The sequence below is a fragment of the Vanessa tameamea genome, chromosome 28 (assembly GCF_037043105.1).
Source record: "Vanessa tameamea isolate UH-Manoa-2023 chromosome 28, ilVanTame1 primary haplotype, whole genome shotgun sequence".
In the NCBI taxonomy this organism is placed as follows: domain Eukaryota; kingdom Metazoa; phylum Arthropoda; class Insecta; order Lepidoptera; family Nymphalidae; genus Vanessa; species Vanessa tameamea.
This window is the reverse complement of record NC_087336.1, coordinates 900,077-925,769: the sequence shown is the minus strand read 5'-3', so window position 1 is coordinate 925,769 and position 25,693 is coordinate 900,077. Positions and strand designations below refer to the sequence as shown.

The following is a 25,693-nucleotide window of genomic DNA, read 5'->3' as shown; positions in this document are numbered from 1 at the left end:
ACACCGATGATTCAGTTCAGCCTTGAACGTGAAAGCACTAGCACATTGAAATAAAAAAAAAAACAAAACGCCGCGTAAATTTTTGACATTGACGTCAAAATGGCGGCGAAAATATGTTTCATATTTTTCGTGCTGTTTTTTACGAACGTTAAAAGTGATAGTTTATTTGAAAAATCATACGAATATGTTATGAATTTAGGAAAGAATTTGGCGCCGAGTTTTAATTCATTTATGGACTGTTTCGGTGAGAGGGATGCGTGGTCCTGTACGAGGGAAATGGCGGGAAAGTTACTTGACAGCTGGGATAAAAATGTCGATAAACAAAGGAGGCAATGGGCAGGTAATTAAAAAACAAAATATTTTTTTTATTTTATATATAAAAAAAAACACACATTTTTTGCAAATCCATTTAAATGGGTTAAATATTATTCCTTTAAAAACATTTACGATATTTATAAATAAATTCTCAAAAGTTAATTTTGACTGCATATTGCATTTTATTTGATATTACACTTCCGTTATAACACAAGGTCGTATGTATGTCAAAAGTTTTCTTTCCTGTAAGGAGATCAAATTGCTAATTTCCTTATGACTTACGCGTCGACTAAGATACGACTTTGAGTATTATGTTAAAATACTGCCTCACTTTGAGCATTTTAAGCATTCGCCTGTATTTAATCAGTTCTTTATACAATGTCGGATGAAGCGGTCCTATTGACCGCATTAATATTGATTTAATAGTAATAGTAACAACCTATATTTTCCACTACTGGGCTAAGGCCTTCCCTTTGAGAAGGTTAGGAGCATATTCCGCCACGCTGCTCCAATGCGCGTTCCTGGATTCACATGTGACAGAATTTCGTTGAAAATAGACACATGCAAGATCACGATGTATTCCTTCACCGCCGAGCACGAGACGAATTATAAACAAAAATTAAGCACATGAAAATTCAGCGGCGCGTGCCCGGGTTTGAACCCACAATTGTCGATTAAGATGTACGCATTCGCACTCGGGTTACGCGAATAAATACAATCTATACACGCATATAAAATCGAAATACCACTTACTGATGAATCACGAAATCTCAGAATAACTACTACAAATTTGAAATTTGGTAGGTTCCTTATAGGATGTTGTTAACGGATTTTATAAATCTCCACCCCTAAGGGGGAATCAGGGTTTGTGTTTTATAAATTTCGCGCGGGTAAAGCCGCAACGTCGGCTAGTATAATATCTTTATGTGTTTGTTTACACAATGAAAGCAGTTTCATTCTACCGCAACTCAGTAAGCAGATGAAACAATAATAATGTTTTCATGCAATTTTGACACTTATGTACATTGAAACAAAGCCTCAAATACATAATTGACTTAATACAATTATATAAATAAAGGAATTTAGCGAGTCGAAGACGTTTTATTTCGATGTCACGGTGGTTACGTTCAAATTTCTATTAATCGTGTATTTATCACTAATTCTTATTTCTTAACCGATTTATATTGAACGAGGTTCTGTGTTTTACGCAAATTTTCTTTCTACGTGTTTCAAAATTGTTGATAAACCTAATTCTAAGGGTCAGAATTATAAAATTTATTTTTGCTTAATATCTCAGGAACGCAGCATTTTGGGTTAGGGGTCACACCGAGAAGACCAGAGTTAGAGAGTCCGGTTTTTTTTAAAGAATTTTAAAAAGAGGAGAGTCTAAATCAATTTGCCCTGGCTTCCTATGAATCGGTTGAGTGTCATTCAGGCCGCTGGTTGAACGGCTCCGTTTTGTAAAGTCACTAGCCGTTTAATTGGATGACTGATTAAGCTATTTACCTGCGACATATATACAATGATTATCCCCCATTCTTTCAATAAGATTCATATTATTCTAGACACCGCATGTTCACTAAATAGAATGAAAACCAAGCGCATCTTTATTTATAAAATCATTTATCCTGACTGACTATAAACACAGACTACCTGACTACCTCTTCGCTATATAGCAATAGATATTGTCGTGTCGTGTTGAGGTGTGAGTAGCACAGGCACAAGGGACATAACATCTTAGTTCCCATGGTAGGACGCTGGTAAGAAATGGTTAATATTTCTTAACAGCGCCAATGTCTAAGCCCATCCATTAATATCCACATATTGGTCAATTTGTCGACATACCTATACCATAAACAAAATATATATATATATATATATATATATATATATATATTATACTAATCTATATTATATTGTATTAGTATAAGCTGAAGTTAGATCGGTCAGGACGACATAATTAATTAATCGTCTATTAAATATAATTATAAAGCTGATGTATCTGTTCGTTTAAGAGCTCTCGTAAGAATCTACAGAGCGTGTCTTTTGTTATATTTATTAAAATATATTTATATTTATCGAAAAACGCTTTACATTGTATAACATCACTATACGACGCAGGTGAAGCAAATGTAATAATAATAGTTACGGGTATTATTTTAACTGATTTCAAAACAAGTAAATAATAAATAAATAAATATTGGACAACATCACATACATTACTCTGATCCCAATGTAAGTAGCTAAAGCACTTGTGTTATGGAAAATCAGAAGTAACGACGGTACCACAAACACCCAGACCAAGACAACATAGAAAACTAATGAACTTTTTCTACATCGACTCGGCCGGGAATCGAACCTGGGACCTCGGAGTGGCGTACCCAGGAAAACTGGTGTACACACTACTCGACCACGGAGGTCGTCAAACATAAGTAGGTTAACAGTGTTGTTGTATTGTTTTTATGTTGTTACCTTAGGACTTGTGGTGGTAGCGCTTTGTGCGAGCCCGTCTGGGTTGGTACCACCCACGTATCACATATTCTACCGTCAGATAATTAAGGTACACAACAAACACTTCCAAAGATTGGTGACGTAATTTATGTCCAAGGCTTAGGTGTATAATTCATTGAGATTCTTTGTAAATTGACTAAAATATAATAAATAAAAAAAAGAATCAATATAAATATATTTTACGATGTAAACATTTTATGTAGACCATTATTCAAATCTTGATGATCTGGTCTACAAATTAAGATAAAGATTTCGACATTAATAAATTGTATTACTGTAGACATTTACAACGCTAATGGACGTACCGGTAACTGCTGTGAAAACAACACGAATTCCGGTACAGTGCCTTAAATGGGAACCCAACCTGTGATCGTTCAAAGTAGAAAGCTCGGATAAACTTAACCGATGCAAAACGTGATAAATATATACCGTTTTAAATTATATATTTTATAAATAAATCTCATATTATATATTCTATTCGCAAAAGGAATAAAGGTATACAAAACTTAGGTTTACGTATTCCGAGCAATTTACTTTAAACTCTGCTATATTGTGCGCTACAAACAGTTGACTAATATACCTTTAGTGTTGCATATCGATAGTCCACTATCGACAGACTATCGATAGTTAAGGTGTTAGAGATAGTATCAATAGTCTATCTATAGCTCTATAGCTCGATAGCTCCCCATGATCAATACTATCGATAGTATTACTTTTAAGCTAAACTATCGATAGTCCAAAAGTATCGATACTATTAATAGTATCGCTACTACCAATAGTATTGCTTACAGAGAGCTAGCGATACTATCGATAGTATTGATCAATACGATACTATCGATAGTACTATCGATATCCTGAATAGTTATCGAGGTCAACTATCGATAGTCAAACTATCGATAGTCAAACTATCGATAGTCAAACTATCGATATTTCTGCACCGCTGGTTTATTTATAATACAACACTATTCGAAGAAACTACTTGTATCCACTTTTAATTTTACTTCCAAAAGTTCAGATAGAAACTTCGCCGTCAACACGCCATTTTCTCACGATTATTGAATACCATAGACTATCCAAGATCTCGACCAATGACAATGCGTCAATTCAATGTCAAAGTCGTTTATTTATTTTTTATAATATATTTTAACTGCACGTCTTTATTAATTGTTCTCTATTACATCATTATATACAATAATAATTATTAATTAATTTATCCTAACTTGGGTATAGTTTTCGTTTTATATAATACATATAAAAACTAACACAACAAACTGAGTTTCTTTCCGGTTCTCTGTAGAATCCACATTCCGAATCGGTGGTACCTTCACTTAATATAGTTCTGTAAAATTACGATTCAAATGTCCTTCTAAAAGCCTATTCGAATAAAGTATTTTGATTTTGGTTTATTTATAAGAACCCTAAAGGTTAACTTTATTGAGTAGTTAATTTAAATCTTATATTTTAGCGTTCTGTTTCGCGAAGGTTGCAAGCGCAGAGACAACATCAAGAATTGTTAATATTTCTTACAGCGCCATCTCTATTTGTGGTAACAACCTGATCTTCTGATTCCTAATTTGCCAATCCTATATATACTTAGTAATATTATAAACACGAAAGTAACTCTGTCTGTCTGTTTATCTACGGTTCTTTCACAGTAAGCCACAGAACCGAATAAGTTGAAATTTGGTATGAGGCAATCCTCGAAACCCAAGGATAGACATATCCGACAATTAGTATTTCATATTTATATTCGAAAGGCTCTTTAGACTTTTGAATCATTTTCTAATATATTCTAACGATAAAAACTCATTTGATACTCATATACGAAAACTAACTTACAAAGGTAATGAATAACATACATACACTTTAACATTCCAAACAGAAATGATACCGTAACGAAAAATACGCCACGAATTTCAAGAATAAATGTGAAATTATTATAATTTTAACAAAATGGCGTATCGAAATTCATCATCCCATAATTCAAAATGTGGGACGTTTAAATTCACGTATTTATTAATTCAAACCGGTTGCGTTTTTTTTTTTTAAATAAGTAGAAAGTTCGCGTCTCTGTTATTATACGGAAAGTGTTATTAGGGAGTTTTAAATTTTATGTAAAAGAAAGTCGTTTTAATATTCTTTAATTTGTTGTTTATATGCAGTTCTTGCGCCGTCTACGCTAGCGTTATATAGGAAAAAAGATAAACAAACCTTAGATTTAGGTATTTCATGCGATTTGCTAATAACTCAGATATTATATTGACTTGCACTACTAAGAGTTTATTATTAATATATCTTTATTTATAATACAACACAATTGCACTAAACCACTTATTTCCACTTTAATTTTTACATCCAAAATTCCGATAACAGTTTCGTCGACGTTCAGAACACCTGATTAATCAAGCTGTCGACCAATGAAATTGCGGCAATTCGATGCCAAATGCTTTTCGATGATGTGTCCTCTTGTTGGAATAGGCTATATATGTATTTACATCTTGATGTATATGATATATCTCAATAATAAGAAGAAATATTTCTCTACGAAATTTCTTGTCGGTGTTTCTCGGTAGGATCTACTTTCCGACCGATACTACTATACTGTAACATGACCATTCAAAAGTGCTTCTATGATTTTGATATTGGTTTCGTTTCATATTTATTTGATAGTCTTCTTTAATTGTAAATTAGTATAATCAAAATACACAGTTTGCCAGAACGTATAAATTAACGTAAAATCTTCTTAAATAATGTATATTTGTTTAACAAACAACTTTCACATCGTGATAGCGTAATTTCTAGATTAAGATTGGCACATCATACCGCACGGTTGCGATGTTCGTGAGATAAATCAACGTTTATTAAAAAATGGTATAACATATTAAATATGTTAAATATAATTATATACTTATTTTTATCAATTGCCAAAGTATAGTAACTGTTATTACATGCGCACCTTAAATATAAGCAGGGACGGATCTTACAGATATTGGTAGATTGCTAGCACGGAATTCAACTGAATTGATATATTTAACTGCCGATTCATAAATTCAAATCATATGAAAAAAAACATACTATACAAACATAAGCGTGGGCTAATAACTGTAGATTTCCAGGCAGGATATATTAATATACATATATAATTGTATTTAAATAACATAACTTTGTATTTGAAATGTTTTAAAAGAGTAACTTCTTGGTAGAATCTACATTCCGAACCGATGGTACCTTAACTTAATATAGTTTGTTGTATGTAAAATGACGATTCAAAAGTGCTTGTAAAAGCCTACTTGAATGAAGTATATTTTGACTTGATTTGATTTGATGTCTCCAGCGTATTTATAGGACTTGCTTTTTTTCACTCCTGTATCATTGGAAAGATCTTGGCGTTCTTCAAGATCGAATGGTACCCAGCGATAGCAATAGATACGTTTTCGGAGTAGTTCACGGTGTTCACACAGTGACTTAGTTCCTGTAAATCACGAAAAAATCGTCCCTGAAAAAAAAAACCATGTATCAACAAACGGAAATCTCGCACTATCTGGACTCATCCATTGTGAAGGTCACTCGGGCAACTGACTGTTCATCCCCATTATTAAAATAGATATCGATATGATATGGAATGGCAAAAAGGCCACTGTTAAGTGGGCACTACCACCCATTGGCACATTCGTAACCTCAATTTGTGTGACGTACTTTTCTCCACAAGCGCAACTGGTGTAGGTATGTCCTTGGAAGGGAGCGTTCGGGGATCACGATGCCTTTAATATTCTCGTTGTAGTGAAATACGCCTGATTCTGTCTAGTCGGTTATCGCCAGCGCCTATCGATAGTTTGTCTATCGATAGTTGACCTCGAAAACTATTCAGGATATCGATAGTACTATCGATAGTATTGACTCGTGATAATACTGTCGATAGAATATCGATACTATCTCTAACACCTTAAATATAGATAGTCTATCGATAGTGAACTATCGATATGCAACACTAGTTACCGCTAAGCGAGGTGTATGACGTATTACTTTGTTTGTTGGTGCTTGTGCTGTGCCGGATTATAGATCTAGAGGTCCTAGGGCCACAAAGAAATGGAGGCCCTGGAGCGAGATGAGTGTGTGCAATAATTATTCTAATAATTAATTTGAACAATTTTATTTCTGTCAGTTCTGTAAGTTTTGTCAATTATTTATTTACTCTTAACACAGCAATCGATAACTTTTAAAACTAAAAAAAAAAGTAATTAGTAATATTTCTATAAATTGTCTTATAATTTGTGTGTTATTTTTATAGTTTGACGGAATATCTTGGAAGCTCCAGGACTAGCCTGCACGATTGCAGAAACGTGACGTGATTTCTTTTTAATAAGCGCCATCTATCCGTAGCAAAGTGTAACAACTTAACAGTCTCAAAAACAAGAGAAAAAGTTTTTATATCACGACTGTAGATACTCGTATAATTCCCGTGTTGTGTTCTTGTGCGCTAATGGGTGCGAAACACGCACGCTCCGCTTTTTTAACCTTGAAACCTTATTACAGACTATCAAAACAATGCATTACGGAAAATATATTACTTTATTAATTAAAATATGACCATCGCGGAGCAAAGGATCCGCCATAATTGTAAACATAGAGTTTCGTCACTAAAATAATAATATACTAGTCTTTATTCTAACTAGTCAGTCAACGCGGCTTTACACGGGTGCAATGAAGGTCATACAAATATTTGATTGAAGAACAAAAATTGGACGAAATGTTCTTTTTTTTTTGACTAAGAAAGTTGTAGGCTTTTACAGCGTCTGCTCTACTATAATATGGGTGTATAGATATAAACCTTCCTCTTGAATCGCTCTGTTTATTGATAAAAACCGCATTAAAATCCGTTGCGTAGTTTAGAAGATCTAAGCGTACAGTCAGCGGGAGTGACTTTATTGTTGTAACATACAGAGATAATTATCAGCAACGAAGGCAGGTAGAGTGCTGACGGAGATGGACCAGCGTTGCAGAACTGTCGATAGTTGACCTCGAAAACTATTCTGGATATCGATAGTATTATCGATGGTATCATTTTGATCAACACTACCGATACTATCGATAGCTCACCGTGAGCGATACTATTGATTATCGATAGTATCGATAGACTATGGATACTATCACTAACACCTTAACTATCGATATGCAACACTAAGTTGGACCATGACTGGGGTTGCTAAAAGCCAATGAAATGAATCTGCTGAACCTAGTCCAAAAAAAAGGAAGTCATTGTCATGCGGTGAATGAGTGGGCGTTTCGGACGCGAGTGGCCGCTTTCGATCGCCCGAAATCGTTGCACGACATCCCCCCCCCCCCACTTGAATTTAATAGGATTTCTGCTTAACCTGACTAGGTTTGACCATCCATGAAACCTTCATGCTGTTTGCTGTAACCGTGTACGAATCGATCTCACCCCAAAAGTTCGTAGTTCGTTTGAGAAAATATCTTGCGTTTTCATCATGAGTTTTCACCAATCCGACATGAGCGTTCCAAAATTCTCCTCAAAAGAAAAGACCCTTTACCAGCTGCGAGAATTTAGTGAATGCCCTTTATTCCAAATACAAACATATAAAAGCATTAAAAGTGAAGCTGGATTAACCGGTCTTATGAAAAGTGAAACAGTTCTCATTCATTCATTGAACGAAAGTAACCATTCATTCTTTTGTTGTCGTCGCTTTATACACGAAAGTTGTTCTCAGGGATGATGAATGCGAGGAGATTTAATGTAATTAATTACAATCTTCACATTCGAATAGACTTTCATACATGAATGAATGTAAATATTATGTTTGTTCAGTGGTTGAAATTCGACCTCAAGTGGTTGAAATACAAATCCAAGTATTATAATTTCGTATTGATTTTTTTTTTTTTTTGATAAAGGTGGGCAAACCTTATTTATTTATTTATTTAAATATTTTGGAAACAAACAATTATAATTACACTTAATAGAAAAAAAAACAAGTATAAGAAAAACATAAATCAATCAAGTTTCCACTTAAAATTAGTACAAATAAATGACAACTTACATTAAAAATAAAAACAAAAACAGAAAGTATAAAAAGCAAATAAAACAGTTATAGTTTAGTAATATGACGTAAACTAAATTTAAACTCACTAATTTTTGAGTTAAACTTATGCGATGCCTCCCTTATTACGATGACGCATTAGAGATGTTATCATTCCTTACATCTACAATGCTCCACCAATTTTTGGAACTACGATGTTACGTCTCTTGTGCCTGTAGTTACACTAGTACACTCGCCCTTCAAACCGGAACACGACAATACTGAGTATCCCTATTTGATAGTAGAGTAACCGATGAGTGGATGGTACCTACCACAAAGTGGGTTGTCAAATGTACCACCGGTTCGAAAAGAAACAACTCAGAACTGAGTAGAACCGTTAAAAGAAACTAAGGGGGATTTGTTTTAATCAAAATTGGTATATGCAGTAACAAATTACATTTTTTTTTGTCTAACTCCCACACCGACTGTACATCTCTATATATAACTTACATAGTCGTAATAAGACTAACACAATATTGTATAAACGCGTGCTTAACCGATGATTGCGGGCTCAAATCCAGGGAAGCATCTCTGAATTTCCATTAATGAAATCATCAGTGCTTAATTTGTGTTTATAAAATAGTTAAAAAAACTAAAAAACACGGTTTTAGCACGCGCTAACAATTAGAAATGGAGCGTTTTGTCCAAAAATAATAGTTTAAAAAACTAAAAAACACGGTTTTAGCACGCACTAAAAATTACAAAAGCAAACCCTGTCATTTAATACCCATATCATTGAGGTGCATTTCAAATAGCCAATTTGCCATCTTGGTCGTCCGCCATGTTGGATTTAGGTCACATGATTTTTTTTTCGTATTCCTGACAGAAAACCCTTTCATTTGATATCCACATCAATGCACCCCGCATTTCAAATAGCCAGTCCGCCATCTTAGGGAGACCACCATATTGGATTTAGCTCATGTATTGTTATCAGAACTCAGAGCGTGTGCAAAATTTCATTCTAATCGAAGACCGGGAAGAGGGTCAAATTAAGATTCCAAGATTTTCTTACATACATGGTTACAAGTGAAGCTAATATGATCGTGTTAAAAAGAAACGAAATATCGAAATTTAATAAGTTAGAAATTATTTCACTGATCAACGCCACGCGTACCAACCAATGATATATGACTAATCTAAGTACATCATAATATAATTACAAATGGACTCGATCGAAACGTTATCAGATTAAGCATTATTTAACATTGCTCCAGATGCTGCGGATGCCGAAGTGAGGTCATCAGGTAGATCCTTTGACGAGATGCCTTCGAAACTTGGCGAGGAGATCGAACTGTCTCTGACGGGGATCACTGACTTCCTTCAAAAGGGTATGGCGAGGTAAGTGAAAGGGCTATTAGAATAATTAGATATAAATGCCGCAGGATGATTATATAGAAGAAATTCAAAGGATGATCCTAGAATGACCATGACGACCTCCATGGTCATGGACCGATATGCCTTCTTTACCAATGTATTTTTTACAAATGATTTGAATTTATGAAAAAGCAAAGTTAAAAATGTCTCCGGAATTTTATTTTAGAAACGGATACTTTGCCCCAAGAAGGATTTATTACTCAGACAATCAAATAGTATTATTATATGTGACAATACATAATATATTTAAAATATATAATATATTGCATGTCAATTACGATATATTTGCATTATCGAGGTGAAAATTTATACATAAATATTAATAAAACTATAAGGAATCCAGATGTTTGTCCATCAAAATCAAAATATACTTTATTCAAGTAGGCTTTTACAAGTCATTTAAAAACTATTTTAAGTAAAGCTACCACCGATTCGGAATGTAGATTCTACCGAGAAACCTGCATGAGAACCTACTTGAGAAAACCTGCATGTGTCTAATTTCAACGAAATTCTGCCACATGTGTAGTCCACCAAACCGCATTGGAGCATCGTGGTGGAATATGCGCCAAACCTTCTCCTCAAAGGGATAGGAGGCCTTAGCCCAGCAGTGGGAAATTTACAGACTGCTAATGTACAAAAAAAAAGTTACCACCAAGTAAATATATATGTATATTTGTTATTTCATAAAGGCAAAACCAGTAAACTGATTGTAATATATATAATGAAACCTCATAAAAGTATTACGTAAGTACATAACGACAAAGCCTTCTCCTGGAAAGGGACAGGAGGCTTTACCCCAGCAGTGGGCCATTTTAATACTACTATTAGTATTTTTATTATACTATTAAAAGTCAAAAATGTCGAAATGTGTGTTCGGGAAAAATGAAAGTGGCGATGTGTGTCAGAGAAACCGAGATCGATGGTCAAAATTAAGAGCAAATCCTTTAGAGAAAACAGCTTCCGACGTGACTCGTGATAATTGACCGTTCAGTCAAAACTTGTTTCAACATGACATTATACAAAACTATACTTAAGGGAAAGCAAGACTTGCTACAAATATTATTACAGGTTAACACAAGTTCGTATTCAATCAACCAGTTAAATCGAAAGCAATTTGAATCGTTCGAATACATTTTACATATTGGTACAACATGTACAGCCTTTAAATTTCTTACTGCTGGACTAAGACCTCCTCTCCATTTGAGGAGAAGGTTAGGAGCATATTCCACTACGTTGCTCCAATTCAGTTTGGTGGAAAACACATGTGGCACAATTTAGTTGAAATTAGACACATGTTAACACAAATTAAGCACATGAAAATTCAGTGGTGCCTGCCTGGGTTTAAACCCGCAAACATCGGTTATGATGTACGTGTTCTAACCACTGGGCCAATTCGTGTCACATATTGGTACGTTAGGTAAATACCATTCTTCTGAACATCAATTCTTAATACTGTTCCAACTGCCAGCCAGTGTAACTACAGTCACAAGGGACATAACATATTATCTTCCAGGGTTGGTGGCGCATTGATGATGTAAGGTTTAGTTAATATGTCTTACAGTGACAATGTCCATAAGTCATGGCGACCATTAACCATAAGGTTCCACTTGCTTGTTCGCCTACCTAGGACATATTCTCAAACAAACAATATCAAAATTTACTTTATTCAACTAGGCTTTTACGAGCTTACTTCACATTTACTTTTGAAGCGTAATTTAAAGAACTGTAATAAACGGAAAGCTACCACTGGTTCGGAATGTAGATTCTACTGAGAAGAACCGGCAAGAAAGATAGTAGCAGTTAATCTTTGTCAAGATTTCATATACAAAATTAATATAGTATAATCATTTTTTTTTTTAATATTACGTGCCTAAATGTAATTTTTTTTTCATTTATATAGTCTTGTTATTTATTTTATGTTTTTTAACAAGTTATTTAAAAATCGGCAAATATCTGCCGAATTTTAGTATAGAAACCTTGCCCAAGGAAGTATTTATTGACTTTGCGGAGTCGCAAACTTGACGTTATAAACTTGTCCTTGCTTCTCGTGTTTATAACAATGATTATCACTGATTCTAACAAAATGATCAATGTTATTGTAAATAACATCATATTTGTATAATACATAACATAACATAGGACATCCAAATTTGGTAATAAATTTATTTAACATTATATCCCCTTGGAAAATAGGTTGGTAACATCTGACGGCTAACTATAACGTCGGTCATCATTGGTCAAATCAAACAGCGCGCACATCTCCGGCTTCCTGTTACATACATCCGTCCCTTTTCACGAAATCACTCGTGCAGATTGCAGGAGCGAGAGGGAAGATGTCACACATCCAAAAAAAACCAATTAATTATGAACCCCCTTGAATAAATAATATTTTGATTTGTTTAAATACAATACACAAAATTGAAGTTTGTTAACCTTAAAACGACGCTGAAAGACCAAGATTTGAAATCTAACCTCAGTTAAATACAAGGCATTGAATTACTAATCAAATATTTACGACTTCCGATTATAAAATAATGGTTTTAACAACACGAAACCAGCTTCAAAATGCACTTAGTAGCCTTTAAAAACCGACAATGCACCTGCAAGCCCTTCGCTGTTGCAGGTGTTCAAAGCAGTGGTAGTCACTTTCCATCAAGGAAGCATCCTGTACGTTATCGACCTTTACCATAAAATAAAAGTATTTAATCAGCATCGATAAAATATTACCTGGGTTAAGTAACACAGGACATTCTACTAACAAATTGTCAAAATCAAAATCAAAATATACTTTATTCGAGTAGGCTTTTACAAGCACTTTTGAATCGTCATTTAACAAACTATTTAAAGTAAAGCTACCACCGGTTCGGAATGTAGATTCTACTGATAAGAACCGGCAAGAAACTCAGTAGTTACTCATTTTCAACATCTAAAAATACAGTCATGTTAGTTAAATACAATTATACATGTATGTCATGTCTCCTGCCTGGAAGTCAACAAGCATTAACTCCACGCTTTTTTATCATCAATATAATCTTGTATCGAATAATATAAAAAATACATTGGTAAAGAGGGCATCCTCTTTATCTATATTAATTACACTGGCTCACTCACCCTTCTAACCGGAACACAAAAATACAGAGTACTGTTATTTGGCAGTAGTATCTGATGAGTGGGTGGTACCTACCCAGACGGGCTTGCACGAAGCCCTACCACCAAGTAAATGTATTCCACTTAACTGCATTGGAGCAGCGTGTTGGAATTTGCTCCAAAGCTTCTCCTCAAAGGGAGACCTTAGCCCACCAGTGGGAAATTTACAGGCTGCTAATGTATGTTATATCCTGCCTAGAAATCAACAAATGCTATTCAGCATATCGAAGAATCAAACTATCGATGGCAGCAACACACTAAGAGGTTCTCTCTAAAGTAATAGACAATCTTTTATTGATTTTGTTTATGGTGTTAGTAAAAGAAGCTAACAATTATTATAAACCAATTTATGTTTATAACTATTGTCACATTTTGTTCAGATAAAGTAAGTCAAATTAGTCGATGGTCATTCGTATGTAGATCATACGTGTATTCCGTTAGTGAAAGCTACTATGTCTCGAATATCGATGAACGTGAGTTCGATTTCCGTTTTCGGTCTTCATACCTTACCATTCTAGTTATGGGGGTTAAATTAACATATAGAAACCGCTATAAACGTGTACACTTTGAATAATTAAGTCTTCTTTGACATCTCCGTGGTCTTCTTTGACGTCTAAGTAGTGTGGCTAGTGAACATTAAATTCTATAAAGATTTCTCATTTGCCAACGGAATCCTAGACATTAAATAAGGTACCGTCGAGAAATACGATGTGCGATGTCCGAAGTACCCGAGCAAATATTTGAACTGTCTATTAGCTTAGAGATTTCTTTGGAGAGAAAATTTAAACAAAGTACCTAGAACGTCCTAGTTTCCACTTTTAATGTTTAAGTTACACGTGTTAACAGAATAGTACGAATTACTGTTGATAAATGTCAGTTTAAAGACGTTACATGGGAAATCAGAGAGCCCAAGCATGGTCCGTGACGATTCAACATTTCGTTTATAGAAATGACCAAAATAATTATACAATTTTTATTTATTTGTTATAAGACTAAGCGATGACAAATTGTAAATTACAAACATTTGAATACAATATTAAGACAACCAACCTTGTTAACAAAGATGCTACGTCCACAATAGTCTACAAATAAATTGAATTATTATAATATATATAGATTCCAGGGTGTGCAACTATGTTCAAAAACCAGAACTTCAATGCATAAATCGCCATCCTATAAATGTCACGGAATAATTTTGATATTTTTTTTTTTTTTTTTTATGTTATTGGTTGGTGGACGAGCATATGGGCCACCTGATGGTAAGTGGTCACCACTGCCCATAGTCAAAGGCGTAAGAAATATTAACCATTCCTTACATCACCTATGCGCCACCAACCCTGGGAACTAAGATATTATGTCCCTTGTGCCTGTGATTACACTGGCTCACTCACCCTTCTAACCGGAACACAACAATACAGAGTACTGTTGTTTGGCGGCAGAATATCTGATGAGTGGGTGGTACCTACCCAGACGGGCTTGCACAAAGCCCTACCACCAAGTAAAATAATTTACAATGAATCTAGCAAATTTGAAAAACTATCCTAATATTGTGAAAGCATTTTTTACATTCTCGCCAGATTTATTTGAATCTAACTGTATTTGCAGTTTTTTTTCTGTGACATAAATTCTACCTAAGTTTACAAGTGTCAAAATTTCGTGTATTTGATCGACCCATGTATTTTTCATTACTGTCAATGCCTGGTTGACGTTGTCCTGCCTGTTTATACATATATTTTTATTTAACCCGAGGTTTTGACGAAGTTACTAACGAACAGTCTGGTTTAAATTACTCCTTAGCTTATGATAGTCATCTTTGTTTCAGAGCATTATCAAGAAAGAAGCACGACGATGGCGGTGGAATCGACAGCATAACAATCTCGACATCAGCTAATGAAAAGAAGAAAATGAAGAAGAAAAAACAGAAACCGCCAAAGATACAGCTGATCCAACCAGTGATGATGCCCATGAAGAAGATGGAAGAGAAAGGTCGAAATTTCGGGAGGGTTCAGTCCTGGGTTGTAGGACAAAATGAAACAGCTAGACGGGGCAGGGATCTCATGACTGACGCCTGGAGTCTTGGAGCGAAAGCGTTGGACGCAATGGCTGAGCATGCTTTAGACAATGAAAATTCAGAGAATGGAATAGTAGATCGCAGTTCCGTAGAAGGTTGGTGATGGAGCATGATTATAGAAAATATTTCTTATTCTTTAAAATTGTCTAGATGAATGGTTCAAAATTTCAAAGTATTTTGATTTATTTCTTGGTTTATATTATAGAAAAGACATCAGAGGGAGGCAGAGAGAGAGCGATTATGGGGACTGTCTCTTTCAAATTCTGATTAATCAACGTTGCAGTCTTTCACATAAATCCACTGTCTTTAGTCACATCTTCAAAAAGAAGAATTTTCAATTAATCGAGATAAATCTTCTTAACGATAGCATTGTTCAACTAATTTAATTATTCTATTAAAAGTAAAACCTAAAGTAACTGATAGGCAAAAGGCACCTTCACCTCTCGATGTGAAACTGATTTCACCAGCACCATGTGCCACTGGTGGAATTACCTCCGTAACATGGAGGGTTCCTCATGATGTTTTTCTTCACTGCTGAGTACAAGATGATTTATGAATAAATCTAACTCTATGATTATCATGAAAATGACATTTCATATCTTGGTGTGAGGGCTTTGTGCGAACCCGTCTGGGTAGGTACCACCCACCCATTAAATATACCGCCAAACAGTATTGTTGTATTCCGGTTTGAAGAGTGAGTGAGCCAGTGTAACTACAGACACAAGGGACCTAACATCTTAGTTCCCAAGGTGGTTGGTGGCGCATTGACGGTGTAAGGTTAATATTTCTTATAGCACCATTGTCTGCTGATGATGGTGACCACTTACCATCAGGTGGCCCATTTATTCGTCCGCCAACCGATATAATAAAAAAGACAATATTAAATATTTCATTACGTGTGTAGTAAAAGCCAAGTTTGATTAGGTCTTTATATAAAGGATGATTAATTTCTTGCAGCCCTTATGCCGATGGTCGGCTTATACCATTTACCATCTAGAGGTAAATGGGACCTGTCTACCTACTTATAGACTATGGACATATTTTTATTAGTTTTAATTTGACAATTTTGCTCACCTCATTGTTTTCTGTTTCTAAGTGTATCAGTGGATGAAAACAGTGTACGTAAGTGTGTTTTTAGCAAAAATAGAATTATATTTAATTTACGAAATTACACCAACTTTATGTATGTAGTCGTAGTTAGAAGTACGTCTAGAATGGTATTTAAATAGTGATTTGTAGTTCGTAAATGCATCTAAGCATGACATTAGCATCATTGCATGTTACATGCACGTCGAAAGATTTGCACCAATTTTGGACCATTATGAATGTATTGGTGCAAATGTTTGACCCAATTTTGGTAGCTGTTTTAATTTGCACGATACATTAATAATTCTTAAGTAGTGAAGTCGGAAATTATAAAAAATCCGTCTGTGAAACTTGTATGTAGTTGAAAATGAATAAAATAATTTAAGTAATTTTGTCTGATACGAATGAATAAACTACATTCTCTAAAAGCCTTAGGTACTCTGTAAACTGGTCATCCATGACAAAAACGTATTAGTCAGTGATTGTCAAACTAGTTTCCAGCATCGAAGGTTCTAACTCGACTAAAAATTCTACTCGAATAGAACTAGGGCACGACAATTTCGTGTAGGAAATATCATGACGAGGACCTATGGATAAATCAATTGACTGAATAGGCAAACCTAGTCTTGAACCTGGAGCAGTGATTTGAAGGAAGGCAAATTTAGAGACCAAGATTTTTTACCAAAATTTTTGTATATGTATTGTAGAAAGTATGTTATATGTAATCATGTATTGTAGAAAGAACACGTCAAGACATCTTACCAAAGATTTTTACATAAAATATTTATTTCCGGGGAATTTCATAAAATGACTAAATTGCACAAATTCAACAAGGCATTCAGACATTGACACTTCTGATCGTTACTTAAATGAAGATTTAAAAAACGATAGAAGATTTAATTTAACTGGAGTTCCTTTAATCTATGGCTAGCTTATGCAAAGTAGATACATAAAAATAGACGAATAGCTAAACAAATATATAGGAAAACTTTAGATATACTTAAACGATGTCAATGAAACAAGTACTAAACGAAACGTGTAATGCCTCCTCCTTATAATAATCAAATCACATTCGTAATTTTTTGTCCATTTTTGAAGATAAAAACCAAACAGAAGATTACAGATACAATAATAATTATATCGATTTTAGTAACTTCTAAATAGTTTTATTTATCTATTTCGATTATTTCAGCATTTCGATCACAGACAGACATTTCGATTTTATTTATTTGTAAAGATTATATTTTATCAACGGCAGTTGTAAGTCTTCTGAACACACATGGTCCAGAAATTGCACGTGTAGAATATATTCAGTGAGCTGTAAATATAAAATTGTTAATACTTTTACTGATTTGTTTAATAATCTTAAAAACTCTAGAACAAAGAGGCAAGAAGAAGAAAAAGAAGAAGGCAATCCTTAAACTGTTGATATTGGGAGCCGTGCTCAAAGCGAAGATCGGGACCTTGTTACAAATTCTATCATTCAAATTACAGGTGAATATTTTTTTAATATACTACTCAAAGTTTAATCCAATGGCAGAATTAGAAAGATAAACAATCTGTTATATTATGCACAAACAGATCATCATTAATTTATCTTTATTTATAATACAATACTGTACACTTAACTACTAATATCCACTTTGATTTTACATCCAAAGTTCCGATAACATCGCTGACATTCAAAACGAATACCGTAAATTGTCATATACTCTATTCTAACCACAAGACGAGAAAAGTCAAATAGACAACATTCGACAGCAAATTGACGCGATATCATTGGTCGAGAGCTTGATTAATCTATGATATTCTCTGTGGTTTTGCGAAAAAAATGACGTTTTGAACGTCGACGAAACTGTTAACGGAATTTTGGAAGTAATATCAAATTGAAAATAATCGGTTAAGTGTAATTGTGTTGTATTGTAAATAAATATATATTAATCATAAACTCTTGTAGTGCACAATATAGCTGAGCTATTAGCAAATCGCATGAAATACGTAAATCTAAGGTTTGTTTATCTTTTTTTCTACTTCTATTGGAATAGGCTCAAAGATGATATAACTTCAGTTCAAGGTCAATATTGTTTATCTTTCTTTAACCTTCCCGCCATTGGAATGTACATTAAGATTCATTGACCGCGAAATGTATGTGTGATTATTATTGTTATGTAACGACGGATAGGGCGTATCGTTATGACGATTTAAACATAACATAACATATCATCAGCCTGTAAATTTCCCACTGCTGGGCTAAGGCCTCCTCTCCCGTTGAGGAGAAGGTATGGAGCATATTCCACCACGCTGCTCCAATGCGGGTTGGTGGAATACACATGTGGCAGAATTTCGTTGAAATTAGACACATGCAGGTTTCCTCACGATGTTTCCCTTCACCGCCGAGCACGAGATGAATTATAACCACAAATTAAGCACATGAAAATTCAGTGATGCCTGCCTGGGTTTGAACCCGAAATCATCGGTTAAGATGCACGCGTTCTAACCACTGGGCCATCTCGGCGATTCAAAAGTGCCTATAAAAGCCTACTTGATTGAAGTACATTGATTTTGTTTTCATTGTATTGTGTAAATATGATCTCATTCATCGTTATATATGTATAATTCTTCTGTAAGGGTGTATGTATGTACTCCTAAAAGGCTGGACCGATTTTGATGTTTTTTTTAGTTCTTTTGGTTTTTGATTTGGGTTAGACATTAGCGATGGAGCTGTGACCGAGTTACAGTTTAAAAAAAAACATCAGTATGAAACCGGAAATTAACATTAAATCCTTGATTATGATTAAATGTAATAATGTTTAAATAAATAACATATTTATATGTGTGTCGCAGCCAACATTGAATCGGCCATTTAATAAAACGCCTAGTCACTTTAACAAACGGTTCCGTTCAGTGTCCTAATTGACAGCCAATACATCTTCCGTTCATAGACTAACGTCGCTCTCGAAAATAATTTAGTCTATCGATAATTTCTAAACTTGATGGATTTTGCGCTTATGAAAAAAATAATTAAATTACATTTACAAAGTTGTTTTAATTAAATAATAGAATATACAATATAAAGAGACGTTTAACGTCATCGGAAGAGACGCCTGAGACGCAGGCTCGGCCTAGTTCAGGCGCTTGTACTCGCAGAATAAGTACATGCATACAAATTGTAATATTATTCATAAGTTATGATACATCCATGTACATTATTTGGTTTTGGTTCCTAATAAATAAAAAAATAAAAGATAGATAAAGATGCTGAAGATAAACCTTTGTCCTTGCGCGACGATTCACTTCGTTCAAAAAATCATTCAGCCTCATTTCACCTTATTCAATGAATGACTAATTTAACCAATTAGCTGTGACGTATACGTGTTATTTATGTGGTCATTAGGGAAACAATGCTGTCTCTTTCTTACGTATGGTAAATCGATATTGACGGAAAAGAGACGGGCGTCTAATTTATTATTCGCTTTTAATAATGTTTTCAATTGATAATTTCAGGTGAAATTCTTCATAATCGCGCTTATCGGCTTGGCAATCAACTTGGCGAGGTTCTGGGTGGAGCTGAAGAATAAGCACCAACAACCACAGAAGGTAGGTTTTAACTATAATGCATGAAAACATATTCCAGAACTATTTTGTGCAATGGCGTCTGGGTAAGTACCATCCACTCATCAGATTCTACCGCGAAACAGCAATGCTTAGCATTGTTGTGTACCTGTTGGAAGGGTGAGTGAGCCAGTGTAGTTACAGACACAAGGGATATAATATCTTAGTTCCCGGGTCGGTAGTATTTTTGACGTAAGAAATATTTCTTGTAGCAGCTTTGTGGAGACCACTTAACATTTCATCCATTAAACCCGTCATTAAAAAAATAAATTATTGATAATTAAAAAACTTAGGTGTAAATCATAACTGCATATTTGTGTTAAATTATATATTGTATTAAAAAAAATGTTCAATGTACTTACTGGTCTTCGCGTGGTCGTTTATTAACATATGACTTCGCGTTACCGCTGCGCATCGTCGCGCAGGTGTGTCAGATGCATTATGTATTTATCAGCGCAGAGAACTGTGATGATGAATTCGATATGCCCATACTAATATTATAAATGCGAAATTAACTCTGTCTGTCTGTTGCTTTTTCACGACCAAATCACTGAACTAAATTTGATGTCATTTTTTATAAAGTAGTTTTTGTAGGATATAGTCTGTTTAATGCTCAACGCCTCACGACCAACTCCTTAAACGAGCGAAGCCGCGCGTCATAACTAGTATCCAATTAAATATAAATCAACATAACGCCAATGTCTGTTTACACGTATGACACTAATCTTGTAAAAGCGAATATTCGTTACACAATTGGAAGGTACCACTCACTCATCAAATAGTCTACCGCTAAACAGCAATGCGTGGTATTTTTATGTTACGGATAACTATACCACAAAGGACACACCGTCCTATCCAAGGTTGGTGCATTGGTGATATGAGAACTGATTAATATTTCTTCCAGTACCGGTGTCTATGGGCAGTGGTGACCACTTGCCAGCCTAGATGATGTAAGATAGTTCTAAAAGCGAAGAGTTGTTTTTTTCGCACGGGAAACCTTCGTAAAGACACCTGAGCCCTGAGGGGAACCGGTCATGCTTCCCTACGTTGACGTTTACACAAATCGGAGGTGCTAATGAGTCGTTTCGATATAACGCTCAGTAAAATTACCTCAGGGATTAAAAGGTGATCTCGCCGTGCCTCGTGCATACAGCGTAGAGCCATCCCTTATTTTGCTGTTTTCTTTCAAAGAGCTTCTCTGAAATCGGACAAGCGAGACTCCACACATTAGACTTCAACGACCCTACGTCATCATTTATTTTAATAGGGTATAGACTTCATTCACGATCTTGACGATCACACAGAAGATGTTTCAAAACTTTCATCTCATCCAGGCTTCGATGAATCATTCTGGTTCAGCGGAATAGCTCAGTAGTAGCGATACCGTTTCCCGTGGAGACGAGCCCTCAAGCTTGACAACGAGAACAGTTATGGAGTTAACATAAACATAGCCTACACTTGAAAATTTATATCAATTGATCGTTTGCGGTGCTAACAAATTCTTATGAAAATAGCACAAGCACTGGTCTGACGGCTTTCTTCAAACAGATGTCTTAAATCAACGCGAATAAACATACAATCCTCAGTAGTTGAAAGGTTTATCTAAAAACTTGATATTAGAAATGGACCGTGTTGAAGAAATGTTCCGACCAAGAGAAACAATTATTTTTGTATAGGTCTTATAGATTTCTACCTTGTAAAATGAAAAAAAAAAAAAAAAAAAAGCGGCTGGAGATCGCGCTTTTTGCTCACAGATGCTTGGGTTCACTTTTTGGCGCGAAGTTCGGGTGATTCGGACGTACAATTTCTGAGTCGTAGATATTTTTTTCATTTCTTTTTAAAAAGACATTATCACTTGGTCTTTAAGAATTATAGTTATTCGGAATTATTCGTACGCTTGAGTATTTATTTACCACTGTGAAAATTATAAAAAAAATAACGATTTGGCCATTGGGCGATCTCAGGCTCAGAGTCAGGCTGGAACCAAAGCCAATATACTCGTACTTAAAAAAAGCGACAAAAATATGGAATCTCCGAATAGTTTATTATTTTTAGTTTATTTATATTAATTTTATTATTTCTTTTGTAAATCTCATCGTCTCATTAATTACTACATTAATGTTTAATTCATTATCAATTAAGGAAAAACTCGTGAGGAAACCTTTACGTGGTGGATCTGTCACGTGTAACCTTTCATTTCTCAGTCAATAACAAAACGTCAATTTGAATGAGCTGAGTGAAACAGCCTGTATAATATCCCACTGCTGGACAAAGGCCTCGTCTCTCGTTTGAGGAGAAGGTTTGGAGCTAATTCGACCACGCTACTCCAATGAGGGCGGGATACATATGTAGTAGAATTTCAATGAAATTAGACGCATGTAGGTTTCCTCACGATATATAACCTCTTTCGAAGACTTTCTCCATATCATACAATAATTATCGGTGATAATAATCATTGACGACCTCCGTTGTCGAGTAGTGTGTACACCGGTTTTCATGGGTACGCCACTCCGAGGTCCCGGGTTCGATTCCCGGCCGAGTCGATGTAGAAAAAGTCCATTAGTTTTCTATGTTGTCTTGGGTCTGGGTGTATGTGGTACCGTCGTTACTTCTGATTTTCCATAACACGAGTGCTTTAGCTACTTACATTGGGAACAGAGTAATGTATGTGATGTTGTTCAATATTTATTAATTTATTTATTGTATGTGCACGAGACGCAAGGATAAGCCACATAACACCAAGTTTCCGACTCAAATTTCAATATTTCTCGGAGCTTGAACCCGCAATCATGGGTTAAGATGCACGCGTTTCAACAACTAAGAACATCTCGGCTCGCGTTAATAATGTGTTATTATTAAAATAACGAGACATATTTCTAAGTGTGCTATAGGAAGCCGGTTAGCGATTATCGATGATCGTGACCGCGTCAGAATTAATGTCAGACTATTAGGGTCAGTCAGTATAAGGTCAGACTAGAGTGAAAGTGACCTGAGTCAACCGGATTGCAACTCGTATTTTCCGCGATTACAAATTCCTTTAAGATACCGACTTTCTTAATTTCTTCGTATTCGGGTGGAATAAAATTCAAGTTTAATTGACTAATTGAATTAACTTTTGAATATATATTTGATCGTAAATAACTTTCATTTAAATGTTAACACAAAATTTTAATTAAGATACTGTAAGTACTCGGTTTCTTGGTGGAGATAATCGGTTCATTCCCAACTGTGTTTCACGAAAAGTAATTCTGAAATTATACTTTGTTTTTGATTTAGCTTGAACCTAATTACGTAATTATGATGAGACCTCGATTAGACCTTAAAAGCGCCTTAAAACAATTTTTGGGAGGGATGGAGGTCGCCAGAATACTGTTTGCACCCGAGTAGTTGTTGTGCTTAAGACCTAAGGCTTTAAATCTTGACGCGTGGAATAGAGACTAAAAGTCAGCATGTCTACGTTGAATCTCCAGATTCTCTGAACGGAACGTGTCCTGTCTCCAATGTAACAAACAATAAGGGGTCTATTTTTTTATGATACAGGTTGGCAGACTGACAAATGAGCCACCTGAAGCGGTCACCACTGCCCATAGACATTAGTACTGTTGGAAATATTAAACATACCTTACATCACCAATGCGCCACCAAACTTGGAAGCTAGGATGTTATGTCCCTTATGCCCGTAGTTACATCTTCAAACCGGAATACAATAATACAAAGTATTGCTGTTTGGCGGTAGACTATATGGTGAGTGGGTGGTACCTATCCAGAATGGCTTGCACAAAACCGAACCACCAAGTAACTATAACACCAAGGTCAATTTATGTGATTCGGAATTGGTTTAAAATTGGTTTTAATAATTTGCTTAGCTACACGTTACACAAGCATTGTTCGAAGAAGTCTGTAGTAATATTTAACCTCCTTGTTTTTATATTATTTTATAACTAATGTTATATGTCACTGTTTAGATCTATGTACTTTTATTATGTAGAATAAAACCGTCTGTACGAGGCGTCATCTTATTACAAAGTATCTGTTGATTGGCATGCAGAAAAAATAATACTTAAATTGTATATAATGACATGACAATGTATTTAATTGGTTGACAATAATAATTACATTCCAAGACCGCGTTGACGTTTTAATTTCACATTGCAAAATGTCTATTTAAAAGCACTTGAGTAAAGTATGATTTTTTTTGCGATTTTTTTTACATCAAACAATATATGGAATTATGCATTTTGAGATTGATCAAGGAGATTAATTTTAACAAAATCATTATATGCAATACCAACTAGCGACATGGGTTTCGACACTTTTAGCACTTTCAAAAAGAAATGTTATGCCTTTTATGCAAATTGTTAGTCAAAGTAAATTTGTTTCTATAATTTGCTTCTGAACTTATTTTCATTTTGTTTAGTTTACATTTTGTTTAGTTTAGATTTGTTAAATAGTTTTCGATAAATTATTTTATTTCATTGTTTTGTAATAATTAGTTTAAGTTTTGTTTTAGAGTTCAATAAGTGCATGTTGTGTTCTCCTATAATTGGAGGTACATTTAATATTTTATTGTCTAAACTTGTATTTTTTGTATTACATATGTACCTGTGTTGGAGTTCCATATTAAATAAATAAATAAATAAATAAATAAATTTACACGCAGTCGCTTACTCTTAGAATGACAGTGCGTTGTTTAGCACTAAAATTACCGGTCAGTCTGGTGAGCCTGGCCTCTCTACCCTACCATCTGTAACACAACTTTGGACACGCCTGGTCGAACATCTTTTGGTATATAGCCTACTCTAAATCTCTCATTGGGTAATTACTAATTAAATACAACAAACAACTTAATCGTAAGTAGGCTGGCCTCCTCTCCCTTTGGGGACGCTTGGAGCTCATGCCACCACGCTGCTTCGACCCACATTGATATAAGCTCCAAACTAAATAACTATATACATGTATTTTTGTTACAGGTGATTTACTATGAACATGCTCAGCATCAACATCACTATGAGCACGAAGAGGAGCCCGGCTGGGGGCCTTGGTCCAGGAGCATGGAGCCTGAGGTGATCTATACTAATATAATAAATGCAAAAGTTTGAATGATTGTTATTTACCCAAATACGCCAGAACTGCTGAACGGATCTGAATGAAATTTGACGCAGAGATAATAGTCTAAAATAACACTATGTTACCTTTCATCGTTAACACTCGCCCCCCCCCCCTCTTTTACTCTAAGGTAAGATTAACAAGTTATTTCTTTACAGGATGCTGAATCTGATTCAGGTGAAAATATAAACAATTCGCCGTACCGAGCTCACGAGAAGGCGGTCCCGGTGTACCCGCCCCGGCCGCTGCTCACCCTCTCCTAATTTAAGACATTAATTAATTTATTTATTTATTAATTATAGTTCATTAGTCAATACAATACAATATACAAATTAAATTATTTTAAAAAATCGTTTTTGGCTTTTATTTACAATTTATG

The 25,693-nt window shown here is 34.9% G+C and overlaps 1 protein-coding gene across 1 annotated transcript; it reads left to right on the top strand.

The window, feature by feature from the left end:
* On the top strand, positions 1–25,643 carry LOC113398125 (uncharacterized). The gene is made up of 7 exons (XM_064219533.1): positions 1–340; positions 10,133–10,256; positions 15,262–15,605; positions 17,975–18,090; positions 20,101–20,193; positions 25,179–25,271; positions 25,473–25,643. The coding sequence occupies exons 1-7, from the start codon at positions 100–102 to the stop codon at positions 25,575–25,577; spliced, it is 1,116 nt and encodes a 371-aa protein (XP_064075603.1). The 5' UTR covers positions 1–99; the 3' UTR covers positions 25,578–25,643.
* The last annotated feature ends 50 nt before the right edge of the window (positions 25,644–25,693 follow it).

What these genes read in the sequence shown, in the direction of transcription:
- LOC113398125 (XM_064219533.1), top strand. Translation starts at nt 100, where the DNA reads ATGGCGGCGAAAATATGTTTCATATTTTTCGTGCTGTTTTTTACGAAC. An exon ending in ACAAAGGAGGCAATGGGCAG is followed by an intron (nt 341 to 10,132) that starts GTAATTAAAAAA and finishes ACATTGCTCCAG; the next exon opens with ATGCTGCGGATGCCGAAGTG. An exon ending in AGCACCAACAACCACAGAAG is followed by an intron (nt 20,194 to 25,178) that starts GTAGGTTTTAAC and finishes TTTTTGTTACAG; the next exon opens with GTGATTTACTATGAACATGC.